General features: G+C 38.8%; 1 protein-coding gene and 1 long non-coding RNA gene across 2 annotated transcripts in view; one reads left to right on the top strand and one right to left on the bottom strand.

The window, feature by feature from the left end:
* Positions 1 to 18,571, top strand: part of grin2b (glutamate receptor, ionotropic, N-methyl D-aspartate 2B) — a 273,173-nt gene extending 254,602 nt beyond the window's left edge. The window contains exons 12-14 of the mRNA XM_018093211.2: positions 1,088 to 1,275; positions 3,766 to 4,004; positions 7,937 to 18,571. Of these exons, the coding sequence (XP_017948700.2) occupies positions 1,088 to 1,275; positions 3,766 to 4,004; positions 7,937 to 9,697 (2,188 nt within the window). The 3' untranslated portion in view covers positions 9,698 to 18,571. The remainder of the gene's footprint in view (positions 1 to 1,087; positions 1,276 to 3,765; positions 4,005 to 7,936) is intronic.
* LOC116410444 overlaps positions 1 to 20,261 on the bottom strand; it is a 66,964-nt gene that overhangs the window by 5,109 nt on the left and 41,594 nt on the right. Inside the window, exons 2-3 of the long non-coding RNA XR_004222413.1 lie at positions 17,990 to 18,107; positions 15,077 to 15,126 (exon numbers count right to left, since the gene is read on the bottom strand). This is a non-coding gene — a long non-coding RNA (uncharacterized LOC116410444). The remainder of the gene's footprint in view (positions 1 to 15,076; positions 15,127 to 17,989; positions 18,108 to 20,261) is intronic.

Below are 20,261 nucleotides of genomic sequence, written 5' to 3'. Positions count from 1 at the left end.
TCAGTGACCCTAAATCACGCTCTTCCTCAACTGGAAGAATTTCATTTAGGCGATTATCCTTCAAAAGTTCTGAAACAACAGGACACGTATTTTGGTATGTTTTTGCAGCTTGCCTATTAGTGAATGTTACAGTATTCCATCATGGGAAGGGGTAATGTAAATATTGTATGTAGATAAGCTGTATACAATAAAACAGATACTGCAAGCAAATCTATTATCAGTCATGATCTCCATCATGCAGTATTATATATAATGTTATATTTAATGGCTGCACCAAACTGCAGTTTACTAAAATACTTTGTTTACAACAAAGTTGTATTTTCTTATAGTTTTTGAGACATGGGGGCAGAGTTATTAATGCTCAAGCCTTTCTGCCTGAGCAATCATAAAAGAAACCCTGTGTGAGTTAAGGAACTCGAGGGGTTTGGGGAAAAGAAAACTTGTAAGTTAAGGTATATTTCCTCAAGTGACTTTCTTAAATAAGAAAAGGTTTGGCAGTTTTGCCAAATTTAATAAGGCCCATTCCCGGGAAATACACTTAAGGCTGACGTGGCGTTTTCATGCGTATATCGGCTACATGTGCCTACACCCGAGCGTATCTCATTAATTCGGGTGCAGGCACAAGTAGCAGGGGTAGGGCTGTATTTTCGCCAAGCGTTTTTCCGCTTGCCGAAAATATCAGCCCTACGCCACGTCTGGCATCAGCCTTAGCTATTGAAGTTTTTCCCTAAAACCCTGTGTGAGTCCCTTAACTGCTGGACACAACTCACACATGCTGTGATTCCCAGGCTGATAGCAGGAACAATTTAAGATTACCACCTTTAATAATAGATTAAAGGTGTACATACCCTGCCAGACCTGCTTGTTTAATGAGTGGATGTGGGCCCACTTTGGCCACCCAATTGCATGGCCATTTCAGGCTGATCCAATCCAACTTGATTTTTTTTTTCATACTTTTTACTTTGTTTGAAAGATACAATGTAGTCAATTGGTATTGGTTTACACACATTTCTTTTGAATTTCAAGATGATCAATTGGGTAATGGTTTGTGTGGGAAACATTTCATTTCTTGCTATTGGCATTGCAGCAAGTTGGATGCCTTTATCTATGATGCTGCAGTTCTAAACTACATGGCTGGGCGAGATGAAGGCTGCAAGCTGGTGACCATCGGAAGTGGCAAAGTATTTGCAACCACTGGATATGGGATTGCCATTCAGAAGGACTCAGGGTGGAAAAGGCAGGTGGATCTTGCAATTCTTCAGTTGTTTGGTGATGGTAAGTAGCTGTCACTTGTCTGAAAAAAGGCAGTGTTTAGGCAAGTGTTTTAAAGACATCATTAATGGTTTTGTGTGTTAATGTTGAGTATCCCTCATCTAGTCACACTGATTGTTTTGTCTCTCTGCAAAGTGGGACACTGTACATCCTACAGTTATCTGCAAAACTGCAAAAAAACATTGAAAAAGAATTTACAGAAAACTTGGATTGTGTAACTGTTAAAGCTGTCATTGTGGTATTATGAGTTTAAATTGAATAGCACAGGTGGGGCCCAGACTTCCTATCTTGCTATGGACCTCTGCAAGGTTACCTAAGTGAGCAATAGTTGATTGGGCTGATTTACTAAATTAGGCTCAAATGCCATGACTGCAGTTTCTAATAGCGCAAATGAGTAATTAGTTTGGTCATCAGTCTTTCATAAATTGGAAAATAAAGAATCTGATTGATTGGTTTTGTGCATTTAAGAAGCCGTGTTGGTAAATTAGCATTGGTATACCTACATGTGGTCTCAGAAAGACTATATAAGAATAAAGCCACAGTAGTCTGATCAGTTTTGCCATGGGATCCATAATAAAGAAAAGAAGACAGGGTTAAATATCTTAGAATATTTACGGTGTGTCTGGCTATAAATAGGGCTGGGATTAGCAGTATCAAGGCTTATACAGTACTATATCACAGCAGATTATGTGTGTTAGGATTTCTGTGACTTATAGGTTTCGTATATCCATTCTTGAGATTTCTGTCCAGTCATTGTAATAATTAACCAGAATATCCAATAAACTAGATTTAATACAGTGAGAAAACGTTCCCTCAATGCCCACTTATAGACTGCTATATATCAGAAGAGGATGCCCAAATAAATTTGAGAAAATCTGGTCCTCGTGGCTAGACAAACACAACATAGAAAATTGACACCACCCCAATAACAGTGCAAACCTAGTATTAGAAACGAAAAACGAGTGTTGACCCCCCTCCTCCTCCCCCCCCCCCACAACTCAACCACACAATGACCTCTCCATCCTACCATTCTGGTTTAGAAAATCTAGGAACAAGCGTTGGCAATGCATAGTTTATAGTTTTGTTAAGGTAGTAGTTAAATGTAGATGTATAAAATACAAAAACAGTGGAACTCAGAATTACAGGGTTTGTAATGTTACAACGAGATCCATCAAATCAAAAGTAATGCCACAAAAGTTTGATATATGCTTTGTACCATAAGATCTCTCCTTTGATGTCCTGATTGGTAACTATGTCTGTAATCTGTTTCTAAATAAAACTCAATGGTTAAAAAAAAAAAAAAGAAAACGTTCCCTCGCTATTTATCATGTGAAAACTCATGGATGAGATTCAATTTGAGGAGAAAAAACTTCTCCTGATTCACTTCCAGTTTTTTCCCCATAGACTTCAATGGAGGTTTTACATGATACACTGTGAGATACATTTTTCTGAATTGAATTGCATCTCAAATTAAATCCATGAGTTTTCATGGGATAAATGTTTTTCTTACTGAATTGAATCTGGCCCAAAATGTGAACCCCCAAAGTCTAGGCTTTGCATTGCATTATCTTATGCCAGCCTCATGGGAATATTATCACTAACCCCTTTTTAGCCTTTTTCCATTTTATATTATACACACATCACAGGGGTGAATGATCCAACATGGTCTTTAGTTTTAGAGGTAAAAGGGACTATGAAGACCCTCGTTATTGTTGCCATAGTCACATTTTTATCACAGATGGGTCATTTTTATTTGCATTTTATTATTTATTTTTTTCTCTATTTTAATTTCTTTTATTGTATTCATTTATGTAAACATCTGTATTCATTTGGTATTTATTCATTTTATAGATCATTTTTATTATAGATGGGTCATTTCCCTAAAATTCTCTTGCCGTTTTCAAATTTCCCATATTAGTTTGAAACAAAGGTGAAACTGAAGAGTGAACTGACAGTTTTGGAAATGTTCTTCCTGGTAGTCCTGTCACTGCTGTCACATTATATTATATTATATACAGCTGCTATTGTACCACAAAATGATTATAAGATACTCTCGCCATGGTGAGCTATACACTCAGGTTCGGAGGTGGAGGCTATTTCTGTATCCACACAGGGCCAGATTTGTCATTATTACAAAGGCAAATGATGATTCAGAGCATATGTTTGATTGAATTCAAAAAAATGTAACATTGTCAATAAATAACCTTTATTGGATTCAACATCTCTGACCAGTCTTTGGTCATCTGTAATATAAATCCCTAGGAGCTCAATAAATGATGAACATCAATATTGCTTAAAAAATGATAGATCTGGCCTATCAAAATGATGGACTCAAAGCCATTTGGATTGATTTTCTTATCTTAATTCTAAATAGGTCAAATGCCTGAGAAAACCACAGGAAATATTCAGGATTGTCACTTCCAACTTCTGCCCCTTACATTGTGTGATTGCTATACCTAACAGAGTAATAACAATGTTGCTTGTTTTGTTTAGGGGAAATGGAAGAGTTGGAGGCTCTTTGGCTGACTGGTATCTGTCACAATGAAAAGAATGAGGTTATGAGCAGTCAGCTGGACATAGATAACATGGCAGGAGTCTTCTACATGCTGGCCGCTGCCATGGCGCTGAGTCTCATTACATTTATAATGGAGCATCTCTTCTTCTGGCAACTGCGGCACTGCTTCATGGGAGTCTGCTCAGGAAAGCCAGGCGTTGTGTTCTCCATCAGCAGGGTGAGTTCCAATGTGTTGTCTACTTTCTGTGGCCTATAATCGATTCACAGCACAGCCTGTGCATTTAATGGCAATGGGGTCAGAGATCATCTTTAGTGGTATTGTCACTGCGGGGAAGGGGGGTATATCATTGCTATTGTCAGGGGAACAGCCAAGCCTTTGTTGACTTTCTAAATCTGTTGGGTCCATTGTAGATATCCAATGTAAATGTATCAATAAAATTAATTCATTTTAGATGTTCAGAAAATTGTACTTTAATTTAAAAAAAATATAAATAATAATAATAATTGCCTACACCAAACATTACCTTTTTTTGCTAGATTTTTTAAAAGTAATAGCTGGACAGCTGGATCATGTAGGTGACTAGACCAGGGCAGAATATCTTAATATATATATTCAGGTAAGATGTTTCAGCCTAAGCCAAGTTTGGTGGCGTGCCAGTAAGGGCATGCTGGTTTCTGAAATCAAAGAGGGTGTCTTTAAATAGACCGCAACCTTGGTTGGTACAAATGGGACTACGGAATACTCCGCCCCCCCTGCTAGCATTACTGTTAATATAACCGAGTGCCCCCTATTAACACAAATATTTATCTGTAATATAATCAACACATGAAGGTGGCCATGTGTATGTAGTAGATGAGAATTATAAAGGTATATTATACAGTATATATGTATATATAAAATAAAAACCCTCTTACTTATATAGCAATCAAAGAGGCACAGCTGTATTCTAAAGGGATAGAAACATTGGGACATTGTCTTCAACATGCAGTCTCTCTCCATTTATTAAAACCCAGTATATGCAACTATAAAATAAAGTGCATACATTCACTGGATATTCCACAGTAGCATATCGACTAAAATCCTACTCTTAACTGGCCAGAACTTAAAGGAGCTGTTCACTTTCGTATTAACTTTTAGCATAGTATAGAGAGCACTATTCTGAGAATGTTTTTATTCTTTTATTATTTGTGGTTTTCGAGTTGTTTAGTTTGGAATTTCAGCAGCTATTTGGCTGCTAGGGTCCAAATTACCTTAGCAACCAGGCACTGATATAAATGAGGGTCAGGAATACAAATAGGAGAGGGCTTTACTATTAAAATGAGTAATAAAAAATAGCAATAATAATAAAATTGTAGCCTTATAGAGCATTTGTTTTTTGGATGTTGGTGCCAGTGACCCCCATTTGAAAGCTGGAGAGAGTCAGGAGAAAAAAAGCAAATAATTAAAAAAAAAAAAAATAACCAATTAAAAAAGTTATAATGAGCTATTCTATGATATACTAGAAATTACTATAAGGTAAACCACCCCTTTAACACTAGCAGGCCTTCTAAGTGTTTTTGGAACAAACAACTTTGCCACTCCCCTCCCCACTTGTTACCTGGGTAGGTGGCCCCTAACAACTTGCAGAACCACTCAGATTGCTTATTCCTCTTTTGGGCAGGGCCCTCTTGTATCGGTTATTGGTTGCTTTGTATGTAATTCTGTATGTCCAATATATGAAACCCACTTATTGTACAGCGCTGTGGAATATGTTGGCGCTTTATACATACAAGTTAATATTCCTGTAATTCCCAAAAATCGAGGACTTAACTTATGGCTCATCAGGCTACTGGTTCCCATGATTCCCTTTAATACACTGATATTTCTTCCTGCATCAGACACTAGTAACTAAAAGGAGATGCTTGGCGCAGATTCTTGGGTCTCTAAGATGTCCCTCAGATATATTTTATCCCCTCATTAAAAGTCAGCATTGTACAGAGAAGCCGTAAGAACAGTTACAAAGAAAGGAGAAGAGAAAACTCACAGTGAGTTTATATATACCATGTTTCTATAAGAGACAAATTCTAGACAGAGACAAAGAGACTGATGCAGAGCTTTTATTAAGGAAAAAACATTATGTAAGAAGGCAAGCCATGATCATATAGAGACGCCTGCCTTCTAATGCAACATAGATTCTCCTGCTGCTTTTACCGTCACGATCCCAAGGATGATAAACTGAGCCGAACTTCCAGCTAAAGAAGGAGATGTTAAACAGGATCACGAATACAGCTTATTATTTCCCGAGCAGAAAGATCCAGGAAACATATGGCTGTGTGAGATGGAAGGGTTTTATATGGTCATTTTGCTAAGGACCAAGTACTATAACTGTCTGCATGTAAAAACAGAAATGGACAATTTAACTGTTCATAAATAGATCTTCTATTCTCCTATACTGATTTGCTAGAAGCAGGCTGGCATGGCAGTTTAGCTACAGTCTGGTTTAAACAGTGACCCCTGCTGCTTTTCATCCTGCCTGCCAGGTTCTGAGTAACAATCAACAGTGATCAGAAGTTCTGTTTCTGCTCCATGATCTGTCTCTGATTAAATGGAAAGTTATAAATGGCAGACACAATGGCAGACACAATGGCAGCATGGCGGCTCTGTGCACTGAATAGGTGCATGGAGGATATGACCCCCAATTATTATTGCTGTTGTCCTTTATTTATATAGAACATGCCTTCCTTGTAATCCCCCTGACTTACATATAACAGTAAACCAAGCTGAATTTAATCTCAGGACTCATGCACTGGTGCTAATCACTGAGCCCCTATGCCAGGCGCTGCTTCAGTAGAAGACATACAACATAGTGTCCCTGTGCTGGAGAAGGACTTCACTTTCATTCCCCTTTCCTAAAAAACAGCCTAATGAGGCTTCCCCGGAGCCCCTCTCCAGCTGCACAAGCTGCAAAAATGGTATGTCCTCTTCATATCTATCTTGTCTGATATAAACCTGCAGGCCCAGACTGGCAATCTGTGGGTTCTGGCTAGGGGCTGCTGTAAAATGCCATAGACAGTCACTATTTATTGGGCTGCTGGGGGGGGGCCTGTTTGGGCTTGAAAATACTTGAAATGCCAGACCTATTTTGAATCCCGACCAGGCCTATAAAACATCATGTTTTCCCAAAATTGCAGCATGTTTACTTTTATAAAAGAGAAGGGGGTGCTGCAATTTTACCTCCTGTGGCTGAGATAAATCTAGACATTATACAAAAAAGGCAACAAACCATTCATTTATAATTACTATCAATAGTGATGTTTATTTTAAACAATATGCTGTGTCCTGATATTACATTTTATATGGAGGAAATGAATCCTCATTAAAATTAGTGTATGGTTTATTCTGATTTTATGACTATTAGGAACAAACAAATGGTAATGGCCCCTACCCATGAGAGCTTATAATCTAAATAGAATTTTGCAAAATGCTTTTTTTCACTGAATAAATGCACTGAGAAAAGATGGACTGATTGCTTCTTGGCTGTAGTTAAATGTGATGTTCCTCCATTACAAAAATAAACTTAAATGAGTTCTTTATTAATGTCTTCTGGCAAAAGCAGCTGCAACCACCAAACAGAAATATCTTCTTTGCATTCACTCAATAACATTGTCAAAGTATACGAATGTGAGCAGTAATTACATTGTTCAGTAAGATAATACGGTGATCAACATTTAAAGCCTTCGTGTAGCTCAATACAAGGCTCCCAGCATTGCCTCTGGACTAGATGGTTGTACTACACAGTGGGCCTCCAACCCTTGTGCCCAGCATTATACCTACAGTATGTTGGGACATGGGGAGCATTAGTCAGCAATGTCCATGGGAAAGAGAATCCTGAAGTGTTCATTTATATGATGAGCCATGAGTGGATACAAAGTCTGCTTTTTTGGCAAGTTAAAAGCAAAGCACATGACTGGAAATGTACTCAAACAGTTCTCCATGTCAAATGCCTTCAGCACAAGCACCACAGAGAGAAAGGCTCTTGTTTTACTAAAAATCACATTACTCTTTATAATGGCATATATATCTATTATATTTGTGTGTGTGATTATTTTAGGTTTTGATTATGTTCAGCCTATTTGATCATATTCATTCTCCTTTTTTCCTTTTTACAGGGAATCTACAGCTGCATTCATGGAGTTCCAATAGAGGACAGGCAGTCTGCAATGAACTCTCCTTCAGCCACAATGAACAATACTCATTCCAACATTCTCCGTCTCCTCCGCACTGCCAAAAACATGGCAAATCTTTCTGGGGTAAATGGTTCTCCGCAGAGTGCTTTGGACTTTATACGGCGGGAATCTTCAGTCTATGATATCTCAGAACATCGGCGGAGTTTCACTCACTCTGACTGTAAGTCATTTCAGCCAGAAGAAAATCTTTTTAGTGATTACATCTCAGAGGTGGAGAGGACCTTTGGTAACCTTCAGCTTAAAGACAGCAATGTGTATCAAGATCACTTTCATCACCATCGCCCTCACAGTATAGGGAGCAACAGCTCTATTGATGGGCTGTACGACTGTGATAATGCTCCTTTTACAACACAACCCAGATCTCTGTCCAAGAAACCTTTAGATATAGGCTTGCCATCCAAGCACTCCTCAACACAAATTGGTGATCTGTATGGCAAATTTTCTTTTAAGAGTGATCGTTATGGTGCCCCTGATGACTTAATTAGATCTGATGTTTCTGATATATCAACACATACTGTTACCTATGGGAATATAGAAGGCAATGCTAAGAGAAGGAAACAGTATAAGGACAGCCTGAAAAAGCGCCCAGCATCAGCCAAATCTCGACGGGAATTTGATGAAATTGAATTGGCTTATCGTAGGCGTCCAAGGTCTCCAGATCACAAGCGCTATTTCCGGGACAAAGAGGGCCTGAGGGATTTTTATTTGGATCAGTTCAGGACCAAGGAAAACAATCCACACTGGGAACATGTAGACCTAACCCATATCTACCCAGAAAGAGCAGAAGATTTTAAACATGAAACTTCTTGCGCAAACAGGCAGCACCAGAAGCATGGGGGGGAGTTTGTACAAAATGAACGTAAACATGGCCCTGGAGGAAATGCCTGGGAGAAAAACATGAGCAATGTGGAATGGGAAGATAGAACCTCAAGCAACTTCTGTCGTAACTGTCCTTCAAAGATGCATAACTACACAGGGCAAAACACTAACCGCCAAGCTTGTATTCGTTGTGAAGTCTGCAAGAAAGCAGGAAACCTATATGACATCAGTGAGGACAATTCTTTGCAGGATCTGGATGCTCGACCCATTCCTGCTGCCAACTCTAAATATCCACAGAGTCCTTCTAATGGCAAGGCTCAGAAACGAAACAGAAGCAAACTCCACCGCCAGCATTCTTATGACACATTTGTGGACCTTCAGAAAGAAGATGTTACTTTAGCTCCCCGTAGTGTTAGCCTGAAAGATAAAGAACGCTTCTTGGATGGTAGCCCTTATGCCCATATGTTTGAGATGCCCAATGAGACCTCCTTCACCAGCAAGTCCCATGGCCCAAGCCACAATCCTGGGGGATACATGCTCAGTCGTTCCTTGTACCCAGATCGGGTTACCCAAAACCCATTCATTCCCACATTTGGGGATGACCAATGTCTGCTGCATGGGAGCAAGCCCTACTACTTTAGGCAACCCGCCATTGGTGGCTTGAAAGGAAGGGCGGACTTCCGTGGGGCTGGAAAATCACTTTCTTCTCTACATTCAGGCCCTCCAGGCCATTTCCAAAAAGACATTTGTATAGGGAATCAACCCAATGCCTGCGTTTCAAACAATAAGAACCCCAGGTCTTTCAACAATTCTACCAATGGCCATGTGTACGAGAAATTGTCCAGCATTGAATCTGACGTCTGAGAGGGGGAGGTGGGCTGGGACCTAGATTCTCCTCTCCCAAACCCAAATGTTATTCTCTTACAGTGAAGCAGAACAAAGGTGTTCCTGAATGCTGTTGGAGCAGGAAACATGAAATGCAGCCTTTTAATTCTCATCGTCTTACTGGGGTCATCTCATATTTTAAACCATGTGGATTTCATATCTCATCATGCAGAAACATGGAGCTGACATCAGAGGAGGGGGTGGGGTTATTTATTTTAATTTACTAAAGACATGAGTTAATGCTGTAAAGGAGGCAGGACAAATAGGTAAAGACACTCTCAATAGTTTTCTTCCATATCTATAATATCAAGGTCTGGGAGAAGAAATGGAAACAAGGGGTTCTAATAAGCAGCTTAAATTTAAGTTGGTATAGGGAAAGTTCCGAAGAAGAATGTGAGAGGGTACTGCTTACACTATGGAAAGCATCACTGAAACCCTCAAACTGGGCAGCCATTGTTGATGAGCCCGTGTTTAGTGCCATCTCTTTAGAAAAGGTGCCTGGGAACTGCCCAAAATGAATGCTGGTGGTATGTCTGTGTAAAGAATGTCCAAAGACGCTGAATGCTATATTACCATATACTGGTCTATAAATGATAGATTCCATAGCTTTTGTATCCACCTTAAACTCCTGTTCCATTTCTGTTCTGGCTGCACATGCAATCCATTCTGAATTCGAGCAGTCCTTCCCAAACATAAAGGGACCTGCTACCCGAAAGAATCAGGAAATACTAGAAATGGTTATATTACCTTTACAATGCACAAAAGAAATAGCTCATCCTTAAGTTTAAGCACTAAATATTTAATCCGTATATACTTTAAGGACTGAAATGAATAGTGCAAATAAGGTAGCTCAGGAACACCATAGAAATAGACTAGACCATTAACTAGTAGCCCAAATTATCCAAATAGCTCAGCCTAAAACACATTTGTATTCTAATACTGACCCATGATAGAATATCCAGCAGTATAGACTTAAATAGCTTTTGTATTTTTGATATATATATGTATATATTTTGCAAATTGTGTTCTTGATTCTGTTGTGCTGCAGTTTATGATTTTGAGGCTCATGATAGGCATTTTTATTTGTACTGACTTTTTTTTTTTAAAAAAATTGGTCTGTAGACTTAGCAGGATAACAAGATGTAAGACACATCTGGATCAAAGGGCTTCCCTATCATGGAACTATCTTTCAGAGGTAGACAATGCCAATGTGGGTTGAGGAATAGTAAAAGTCCTTCACAGTGAAGAAGAAAGTTTAGATAGCATTAGGATTTCAGTTAATCAAGCCTAACATCACAATCCTATAAAGGTACAGTGTTACAAATAGGCCGTAGTTCAACTGAATTCAAAGGGAATAACAACCAAAAGGAATTCTTTACCAACCTCATAGTGACCATAACTGCTTGGATTCCATCAGAAGGATCAAGCACCTACTGTATCTTTTTGACCAAGATCGTTGAGGATAAGTATACAGGTAAATATAGAATATGTAAGAATAAAGAGATTAAAGAGAAGATTAAGATAATTACTGGCAATTGGGTAGCATTGTGCGTGAAATTACTAGTGCTGAGGGCTTTTTCACATTTGGTCTACACTTCAGTTATACAGCTAGAATATGTAATATAATATTCACATATATTTGCACTCTTGTTTATATGAACAGATAACATCTTAAATATTATTTGGAAATATATAGGAGATTTTGTTTTGACTCTGATCAGAACGTGGTGCGGTTGAGTGTGGTGAACGCAGGTGATTGAGGGCAGTCTCCTAGCACAAGAACTACTGTATGACCATAAGGGCATTAACCTTCACCTCTCTTAGGTGACATTTGGATATAGCTGGAGAAAGTGGGATGCATCAACCTAGCCTCCAATTAGTCCTTCCATCACGTTGAATGTGAGGGGAGAGTAATCAGGGTGCCGCTTCAGTCATCAAAAAACATGGGACGGGACCATACCGCCCACTGTTAAGTTATTTAGTTTTTGTAAATAAGTGTTTGAGACTTTTTTGATAGACTTTTTGATGAATTTCTAGTGACACAGAGGGAGAGAAGCTTTTGTGTCCTACCCCATGACATCTGTTCCTAAAGTTTGAAAGGCTCTGTATTCTTGTGCCATTTCCCTGAGCCATCGGTCATAGATGTTCATGGTTCTTGGCTCTCTATTATTTTTCTTCTTCATGTGCCATTTGAAAGAGCTCTGTCCTGGAGGTGAGATGCTCTTATTTTGTGCCAATTTCTCGGGCCGCCATTGCCAGGCTCTTATACATGTGCCAAATTGCTGAAGCCACCTTAGATATAACAATCAATTAACTATTCATTTATGAAGCCATTCAACCATGATGTGACACTGACATTGTTTTTGTGCCAACTGTTAAGGTCTATGAATAGTTCTCAATGAGTCTGTTTTCTGGACTTGACCATCGAAAGGGGTTCTCCATTAAATAAAAATACATTTCTTTACCATGGTATCATGGTTACATTTCCACTTGGAGGTATCTGTATCAAGGCTTATGATGCGACACAAATGTTTCTGTGAGATTTTCATAAGTTGCATTTTCCTTTTTTATTTATCACCTTCTGAATTTAAGAAATTTGATAAACAGCCCCACTACAGCTGAAAGAAGGTCTAATGTCCAGCCGGAGACCTGCAAGCCAGATATGGCCTCCAAGGGATTATTGTGGTCTCCAGGCAGGTCAAGGGCTCCATAGACTTCTCTGTATAATATTATAAGGCTCATTTACAAATACAAGCACAGGTGCAAAGTGCTTAAATGTATGCAAAGTTGTCAGCTCTTAAACCCTTTTCACAAGGGACTTTGCTCCTATACACCCTACATAAAATTTGAGTGTACCCCCGATGCACTGTAGCCTGATCATTATCATTTGTTTGTTGCATTGTTAATGAGCCTTCATAATTTTAATATATATAACCATTGGGTATGATTAATAATTAGGCCATTGCTTTCAAAGTTTGCACAGCACAGGCCTAGATCATTCATTCTGTTCCTAAGAAGATGCTTGGTACAACAGCTGGTTTAGGGGCCTTAGAGACTTTTCCATTAAACAGTGTTTTACAGTAGAGTCCAACCAAGGGGAATGCTAGAGAGAATCAGTTGATGTGGTGGAACCAAGGGGGCGATTACAGTCTGCAAGATTGATGGTCAGAGAAATCCACCCTTGGTTAGTGTCTACATAGGTTTAGAAAGTGAATCTAGCTTTTAGTCTAGTTTTAAATAAATGAAGAAAAATGCTTAAAAAACCTAAGTACCATGGATGGAAAGTTAATATACTGTAATAGTATAGCAATAAAGAGACCATATAACTGTAGCTGGCTAAGGTCCTTGCTGCACCCCTGCAGGAGAGCCAATTAGGTCATCCTCTTGGGTTTTTCTACATATTCCCTTCTCCAAAACCCTCTGACTACTTCATTTAGTAAGCAGTCAGTAGACAGGGGACTTTAGCCAGTATGGGGAACTTTGAATGACAGTGTTCTGCTATGGACTAAATATACTAACTAAAAGTGCCCAATGTGTCCAACAGTTCAACTCATTTTGTAATAATGCTAACATCTTTACCACATTTATACATATATATTTAGTCCACTGTCTATAGTGTCTGTGCATATAAAGCCCTTCTTTATAGAGCTACCTGCCCAAGTTCACAAGAAACCAGCCACTAGAATTAAACCAAGCTTACTGGTGCTTTGGTCCAGTGCCAAGGTCAATTGTCCACCCACTAAACGAATTATATTATTCTCTCAAGCAGCTTTTGTGTCCTTCAAATCATCCTGAATGTAACAGTGCCATCCAGTGATGGAGCAACTCAATGATAAGCACATTTACTGGCTTGCATTTCTGGTTGCCACTAGCTATGGCTAATGGTTGTGGCATGGTATTATTGAGACAACTTGGGCAACTCTGCTCCCATTTACAGTAGTTAGAGTGGCCCCTAGTGGTTGTGGGTAAGAAAAAAAACACCTCCATGCACTTAACTTCCCCAGCAATGAAACATTTTGCCTGCTTACCATCCTTGCAACCAAATATAAATATATAAAATGATTCTCATTGACACCAGCCCAAACTCAGTCTCCACAGACATTCAGCTACACAAGAATTGCATAGGAATATCTGTTATTGTAATTTGTGAATGATACAGGTCCTTGAAAGTACTAGGCAACCAATATGTGCCTAATTAGGTATGTTGATATGTAAAATGTGTCCTGAAACGACAAACAGTGACCTAGTTTGGTCTTCCTTTATTTAAAGGGTTAACAAAATTTTCCTTAATGTTTTAGGTCTTCAAATGCGTTCAGGTTCTATTCCGCCCTCACATATTGTGTAGGAATTGTAGCGCAGGTTGGTCCCAGAGATTTCCCTTTCCTGCTGCTGTTGGTGCTTTCCCACATAAATAATGCTGCCCCCTCCCAATCACCTCATTCACTGCCAGTTTCCAGAAACAGAAAATATAACACGCTGAAATATCAATATGTCAGAGTTGCAATACGCAGGGCAGTGGCCAACATCACAGAAACTGTGTAACACTGACCCTGCTTACTAACAGCAGTCTCTCTGAGCTCTGAGTATAAAGCATAGCTTCCTTGGCCAACCAGGAAAGGGCAGGCTCCTTGTGTCTTTCCTGTGTCCTTGGGCAAATGTACTGGCCTCTTGGTGGCCACCAGGGATACACACAACTTGGCTAAAAGTATATGTAGTTTACATATGGATGGCTGGCAGGTTTGTACAATGCTTTAAAATGCAGCATTCCCAAAATGATACAATCCTAAAAACACAACATAAAATTATACAGCACCTTGTATCCTAGTAGTGCTTTTTAAATAAAGCTATATATACATACAATATCCACAACTTCAGTGCACCATTATCAGTGCAGCAGCCCCTTTAATATACCTATTTATCTGACAAAGTTACTTTTGGACAGTAGAAAAACAAAGGCATATCGAATCTACCCTAGAACCAGGCACATGGACCAGGTAGCCATGAAATATCATGGCTTGCAGGGATAAAAGGGACCTAGATTATTCCAGAACTGACCTCATACCATAATTCTCACATGCTCCCCAAACCAGTGGTACCTACAGTGAACATGTAAGGCTTTGGGTCAGATGGTTAGTGATCATGCCAACACCCTTGGGATAATACACTTGCTACAGATACAGACACTTTTTTCACTTTAAAAACCTGGTAGTGTGTACAGTACAAGATACATATTTATCATGAAATACACACACACACACACACATATATATATATATATATTACAGGTCGGAGAACTTGAGCTTCTACAGTACATGAAAGCTTGAACATAAAGCGTGCCATTACTCACTGATGACTTACATATCATGTAGGAGTAGGGTTTCATGGGAGTCAGTTTCCCTTGTGGGTCCCTGTAACAGTACAATGAATGATGTATCAGTCAGAAAACCACAGAGCAGCGAATCTAGTTCTTCTGGTCCCCAAAAGCAAACTAATTAAAGGAACATGCGAATATGCCCCTTTTAATTAATGTTATTTAATTTGCACATGATTTCTTTGGTACATCTTCTATAATATGTATGTTATTGTAGAATAATGGTAATAGCCAGTTTCCAACTCCCAGTACTTAAAATGGTTGCAGGAAATCAAGCAGAATTGCTATTTAAAAAGTCCTTACAATTGAGGTAGCCTTATCCATTTTTCATTCTGAATATTTGGGTGCAAAGGTGGCCAAACGCAGGCATATCCTTGTAGGTATCCGATCAACTGGCCTGTGGGTATAATGGACAGAAACCATAGAGGGACAAGATATGACATGGACACCTTCCTGTTGTTCCGATCATTAGGACAGACGGCTCAAACAATCGGAACAGGAGGAAGTTAAGAGGATCTGCGGCTATTCTTCATTTCCTTATGTGCCGAGGCAACATACATTGGCAGAGATACTACACTGGGAAGATAAGATTTTCCAGCTTCCTGCCATACAGAATATTTCCCATGTAATAGTGCTGGTATGGGCATACTATGCTCTGCTAGTTGCAACAGAAGGAATTGTTTGCCTGTTGGGTGAAGGAAGAAATTGCTGTGTCAGGGTACTTTTCTTTTTCAGACCTCAATGCCACAAGTTGGAAACATTACAGGGTTGGCGACAGCACCCATGGTACAGCACCCAAACAGGTAGCAATAAATATCATACTATGGTATGCCATGCCTTGATACATATGCTTCCGAGTGGAAAGAAGCTAGGATTTAAGTCCTACTTGGAGAAAGAATAACCTCTGATGTTTCAGTTTCGCACTCATTGCACCCCAAGGGGCTGTTGGCCAAATTAAGGTTTGAAAGGATTCGCTTGTTCAGGGATACTGATATAGAGACAGTCAGCCTCCTTTGTAAGCTCAGCGTGTAATCATTTCTATTATTGGTGGGTTTCCACTTTTTGGCTGTAGAAATTTGTGCCGTTGTATAGGACACTTCATTTCTTGAATAGCTTTTTTCTTGTGTGGTTGATTCTTCTATATAATCATTAATTTATTACATTGTTTTAATTTTTTTTCCTCAAGCAGCTGTTTTCCAGGCTGACATGTCATCTCTTTAGATGAACCCATTCAATATCATGAAGTGCTTTCTGGTCTCACCATAGCTAGTGTTCTGGCTAGAAAGCTACATTCATTACAAATGTGATCCACTTGACTGACAGCAAATTAAACAGGAGGTAACCAAGTGCCAAACATTATCAGAAGCAGAAATCCATAAAGGAATGACAAACACAATTGTATAGGAAAATCCAATATTTTATAGTATTTAAAGGGAAATGAACGCTAAAGCTTTTATTATCTACTCAAGTGCTTAAAAGTTGTATAAATAACATGGCAGAGTTTGCTACTTAGGTTTTACATTTCCCATGGATTGGCTTAGTGGAATGAGGTTGTCCCCCTCTCCACATGTTCCTCGGAGTAGTACCCTAGAGGTGAGTGAGGACAAGTCATGTTAATAAGAGGTATCCATTGCCCAGTCACGTGCTCTGTAACATGGAAGGATAGAGTGGGAAGCTTGAAAATACACAATTTTAAATTAAGTAAACATTGGGCAGAAATAAATCCGTTTTTTTGGTGTTCATTTCTGTTTAATAGTTTGTCTGACAGTAAACTGTACATATTTTTCAGTGCTTAAGAAATGTTTATATAAATTCCCAGGTGAATTTGACAGAACCTTCCCCTGGTGGGTGGGTCATAACATCGGATAATAAACAGCACTCTGTATTCTCAATTACTAAACATATTTATTCACATAATTGGCACAGAGCAGTTAGACCATAACACAAATAGTAACCAGGGCTGGCCTTTAGGTACATGATGCCTAGCAACGGACACCTTTCAACAATACATCATATTCTATACATACAAATAACTTCACAAGTTGGTTGATTTCCAACCAAACTAAATAATTATCAGAAAATGGAAGGCTTTTGGACTCCTGCCAGTGATTTTGTTGATTGTTCAAGTTTCCAAACAGTGTTCATTGGCGAAAATATAAAATCAGGCAAAGTAACACCATCCCCCGCTTTAGCAGGTATAGGTTTGGCCAACATTGAACTCTCTGGGCAGATGTCTACAGCTCACTGGTCAGGGTAATCAGTGGCCATACACAAGGCCACATTGTACCATTTTAGGATCTGTCAAAAGTCTCATATATTGGCAGTTGAATTGGTGTTTTATACAGAAAGTAGAGAGTTGTTCTGGAGCAACCCTAAGGCCAGCCCTGATAGAGACAAGAATTCACCAAAGCTATGAAACTCCATTCTTTGAACAGCAGTTGACTAGAACACTAAATAACAATATGAAAAGACTTAGGGGATTGAATTCTGCATTAGGACTTCTACATTTACTTATTTAATATATATATATAGTAAACAGTTATGCTTTGACCTTGATTTTGTTCCTATTAGAAATGCTAAATGGGAGTAGACAAGCTAATGGTTTCTAAATATGGATCAGTAATTGTGGGAATGAAATTACCCCAATGAAAGTCTCATTTCCGAGCTATTTGTTTCTAAGACTAAAGACTCCCTAATCTATTAACTGTTTGATTCAAAGTAAAACAAAACAGTTCATCAAAAAGTGCAGTTTTCCACATAAATGATTCATTTTATTCTCCCCCGAGGTCTGGAATATATATATATATATATAATGACCATCTGAAATCCTGTACTGTATAACATGATAGAAGAATGCATTACATGTGTAGATTAAAACTGTGCTTTTCCTTTGGACCTACCTGGATTGTGTGAGCCGGCGAGAACAAACATACGAGGCTAATAGGATCTTTACATTTCCAAACAGGTATTTGGAAAACAGGAAGTTGTAGCCATTCATACAGGAAGTGACATCAGTGTCTAGGAGAAAAATGGAAAGTAGCTCATTTTGGTGAACAGAAAGCCAGAACTGTGATAAAAAAACTTTTTTTTCTGACAATTTTTTTTTTTTTAATTTTTTTTTAAATGTGTTCACAAATAAGAAAATGAAAAAAAAAATGTTTACTATGATTCCTCCTCTGCTGTTTACAAATAAATCGTTTTAAAGGGACAAGAAACTTTAAATGAAAATAACGTATATATATGTAGATATATATATTAATTGAAAGTAATTCACAGGCGTTTTACATTATGAAACAGGGTGTTTTTTTTAAGTCAAATGTTTAAAGAAAAAAAAAAAACGAGATCAAAATTCTCTCTGAATTTCATGTTGTTTATATGTGTGTAAAATCGAACAAACAAATTTTGAAGGCAATTTTTCACGCCTCTTAACTGGTATAATAAAAATGAATAAAATAAAGGACTCATCTGAATTTTGCCAGAGACTTTGCGACTTGTGAGTAGCAAACACGTAATATCTCCTGCTATGAGCTCTAGAATGAATATAATCTATAAAGTATAATTCGCTGAGCAAGTTACACACCCAGAATTCTCTTCTATACACGACCTGTCGGAGCGCAGAAGGACTATATACGTCATGAGAAGTGTGGAGTTTATTTCTGCCGCAGAAATGTTCATTAATAAATTCTATTTAGGGATTTTGGTTTTAGTTTCTTAATGGGTGATATTTGGATTAAAAACATCTCATTTATTGGTGGTAGAGAGGGAATCTTTATACCTGTGCTGATTGCCAACAACACTAAGCCTGGCCCCATCCGGCCGCGGGGAGCCAACGTACATTTCAGATTTCTCAGGGGAAAGCTTTGCATTTACAACACCTGGAATTGCCAAGGGGAAGAGCATGGCATGTGGCACATTGCCGCTAATATCTCATAGGGTGGTGGAAATAGATTAATGGGGCATATTGTGCTTCCCATTGATAATAGGCATGGCCAGTATGGGTGGATATGTCATCTAAACCAGGAAGTATAGGTAGAACTTGTTCTGAACTAACATTGCCTGGAGCAGAATACACAGAACACAGTTACTATGCCAATTAGTTCAGGTATTTACAACCTGAAACCCTCCATATGGTTCTGATCTACATCCTCTAGTATCTCCTAAGAAATAAGAAGTGTATAGTGGGAAATAATGGGAAAGTTGTGCTCACCACTAAATTGTAAACCATTATCCAGGGGTGCAATGAGTGACCGCAAAGTACATACAGACAGCAACAAGAGGTCCCTGCACTCACCCATTATCAATATATATAGGGCAGAGGACCTCTTGTTTTCTATAATGGGACATGCACAGAAAAGAATATGTAAGCAATCTAAATACAGTGTATAGAATAACTTGCATATATATATATATATCTTAGGTATAGGATCAGTGTCCGAAAAACCCATTATCCAGAACGCTACAGGAAGGCCATCTATCAGACTCCATTATAATCAAGTGACTCCGATTTTTAAAAATGATTTCATTTTTCTTTGCAGGATATTAGAAGTCATCACGTTCTATGACCTGTTTATATGGTTATGGAACTCCTGTGTGACTTACAATACCTATATTTTACAATAGGGGGTATAAACAACGCAGGATTTGCTAAATTAGTCTTCCGAAGATTAATTTTGCTCAGTGTTTTGGTCGCCCACAGGGACTGTCATTAGGAGTCAGACAGTGCAACCAGACCCACAGAAGTGTCACAGAATTTAAACACCCCAGAAACTTAAAAAATAATGAATTCTGTCACACTGCTGTGTGATGACGAAGGTCCCTGTTGCTGTACCAAAATGTTAAACAAATTAAACCTTTGGAAGATTTGATTCTGCACATCCCGTAAGTGTCATTCTTCTGCATTGTTTATGTTTTCTAGAGGGGAGACTGGTCAATGAACATTCCCTAATCTCCTGTTGATGATAAAACTGACAAGCCACCATTTCACGGTTATGCTAAACCAGTGGCCCTAGCTATTTACCTCCGGTCATATTTTTCAAAGGCTGGCACATCCCTGCATAGTAGCATTTCTTGGGCCAAATGTCTCGTAGCCAGGGCATTAGTCCCAGTCACAGGGCTTAGTCCATTCCCATGTCATTAGCTTTTATAGTAGAAAGATGTGGAACCACTGCTGTG

The sequence above is a fragment of the Xenopus tropicalis genome, chromosome 4, assembly GCF_000004195.4.
Source record: "Xenopus tropicalis strain Nigerian chromosome 4, UCB_Xtro_10.0, whole genome shotgun sequence".
Taxonomy (NCBI): domain Eukaryota; kingdom Metazoa; phylum Chordata; class Amphibia; order Anura; family Pipidae; genus Xenopus; species Xenopus tropicalis.
Note: the sequence above shows the minus strand (reverse complement) of the source record. Positions and strands in the feature narration are given on the sequence as shown.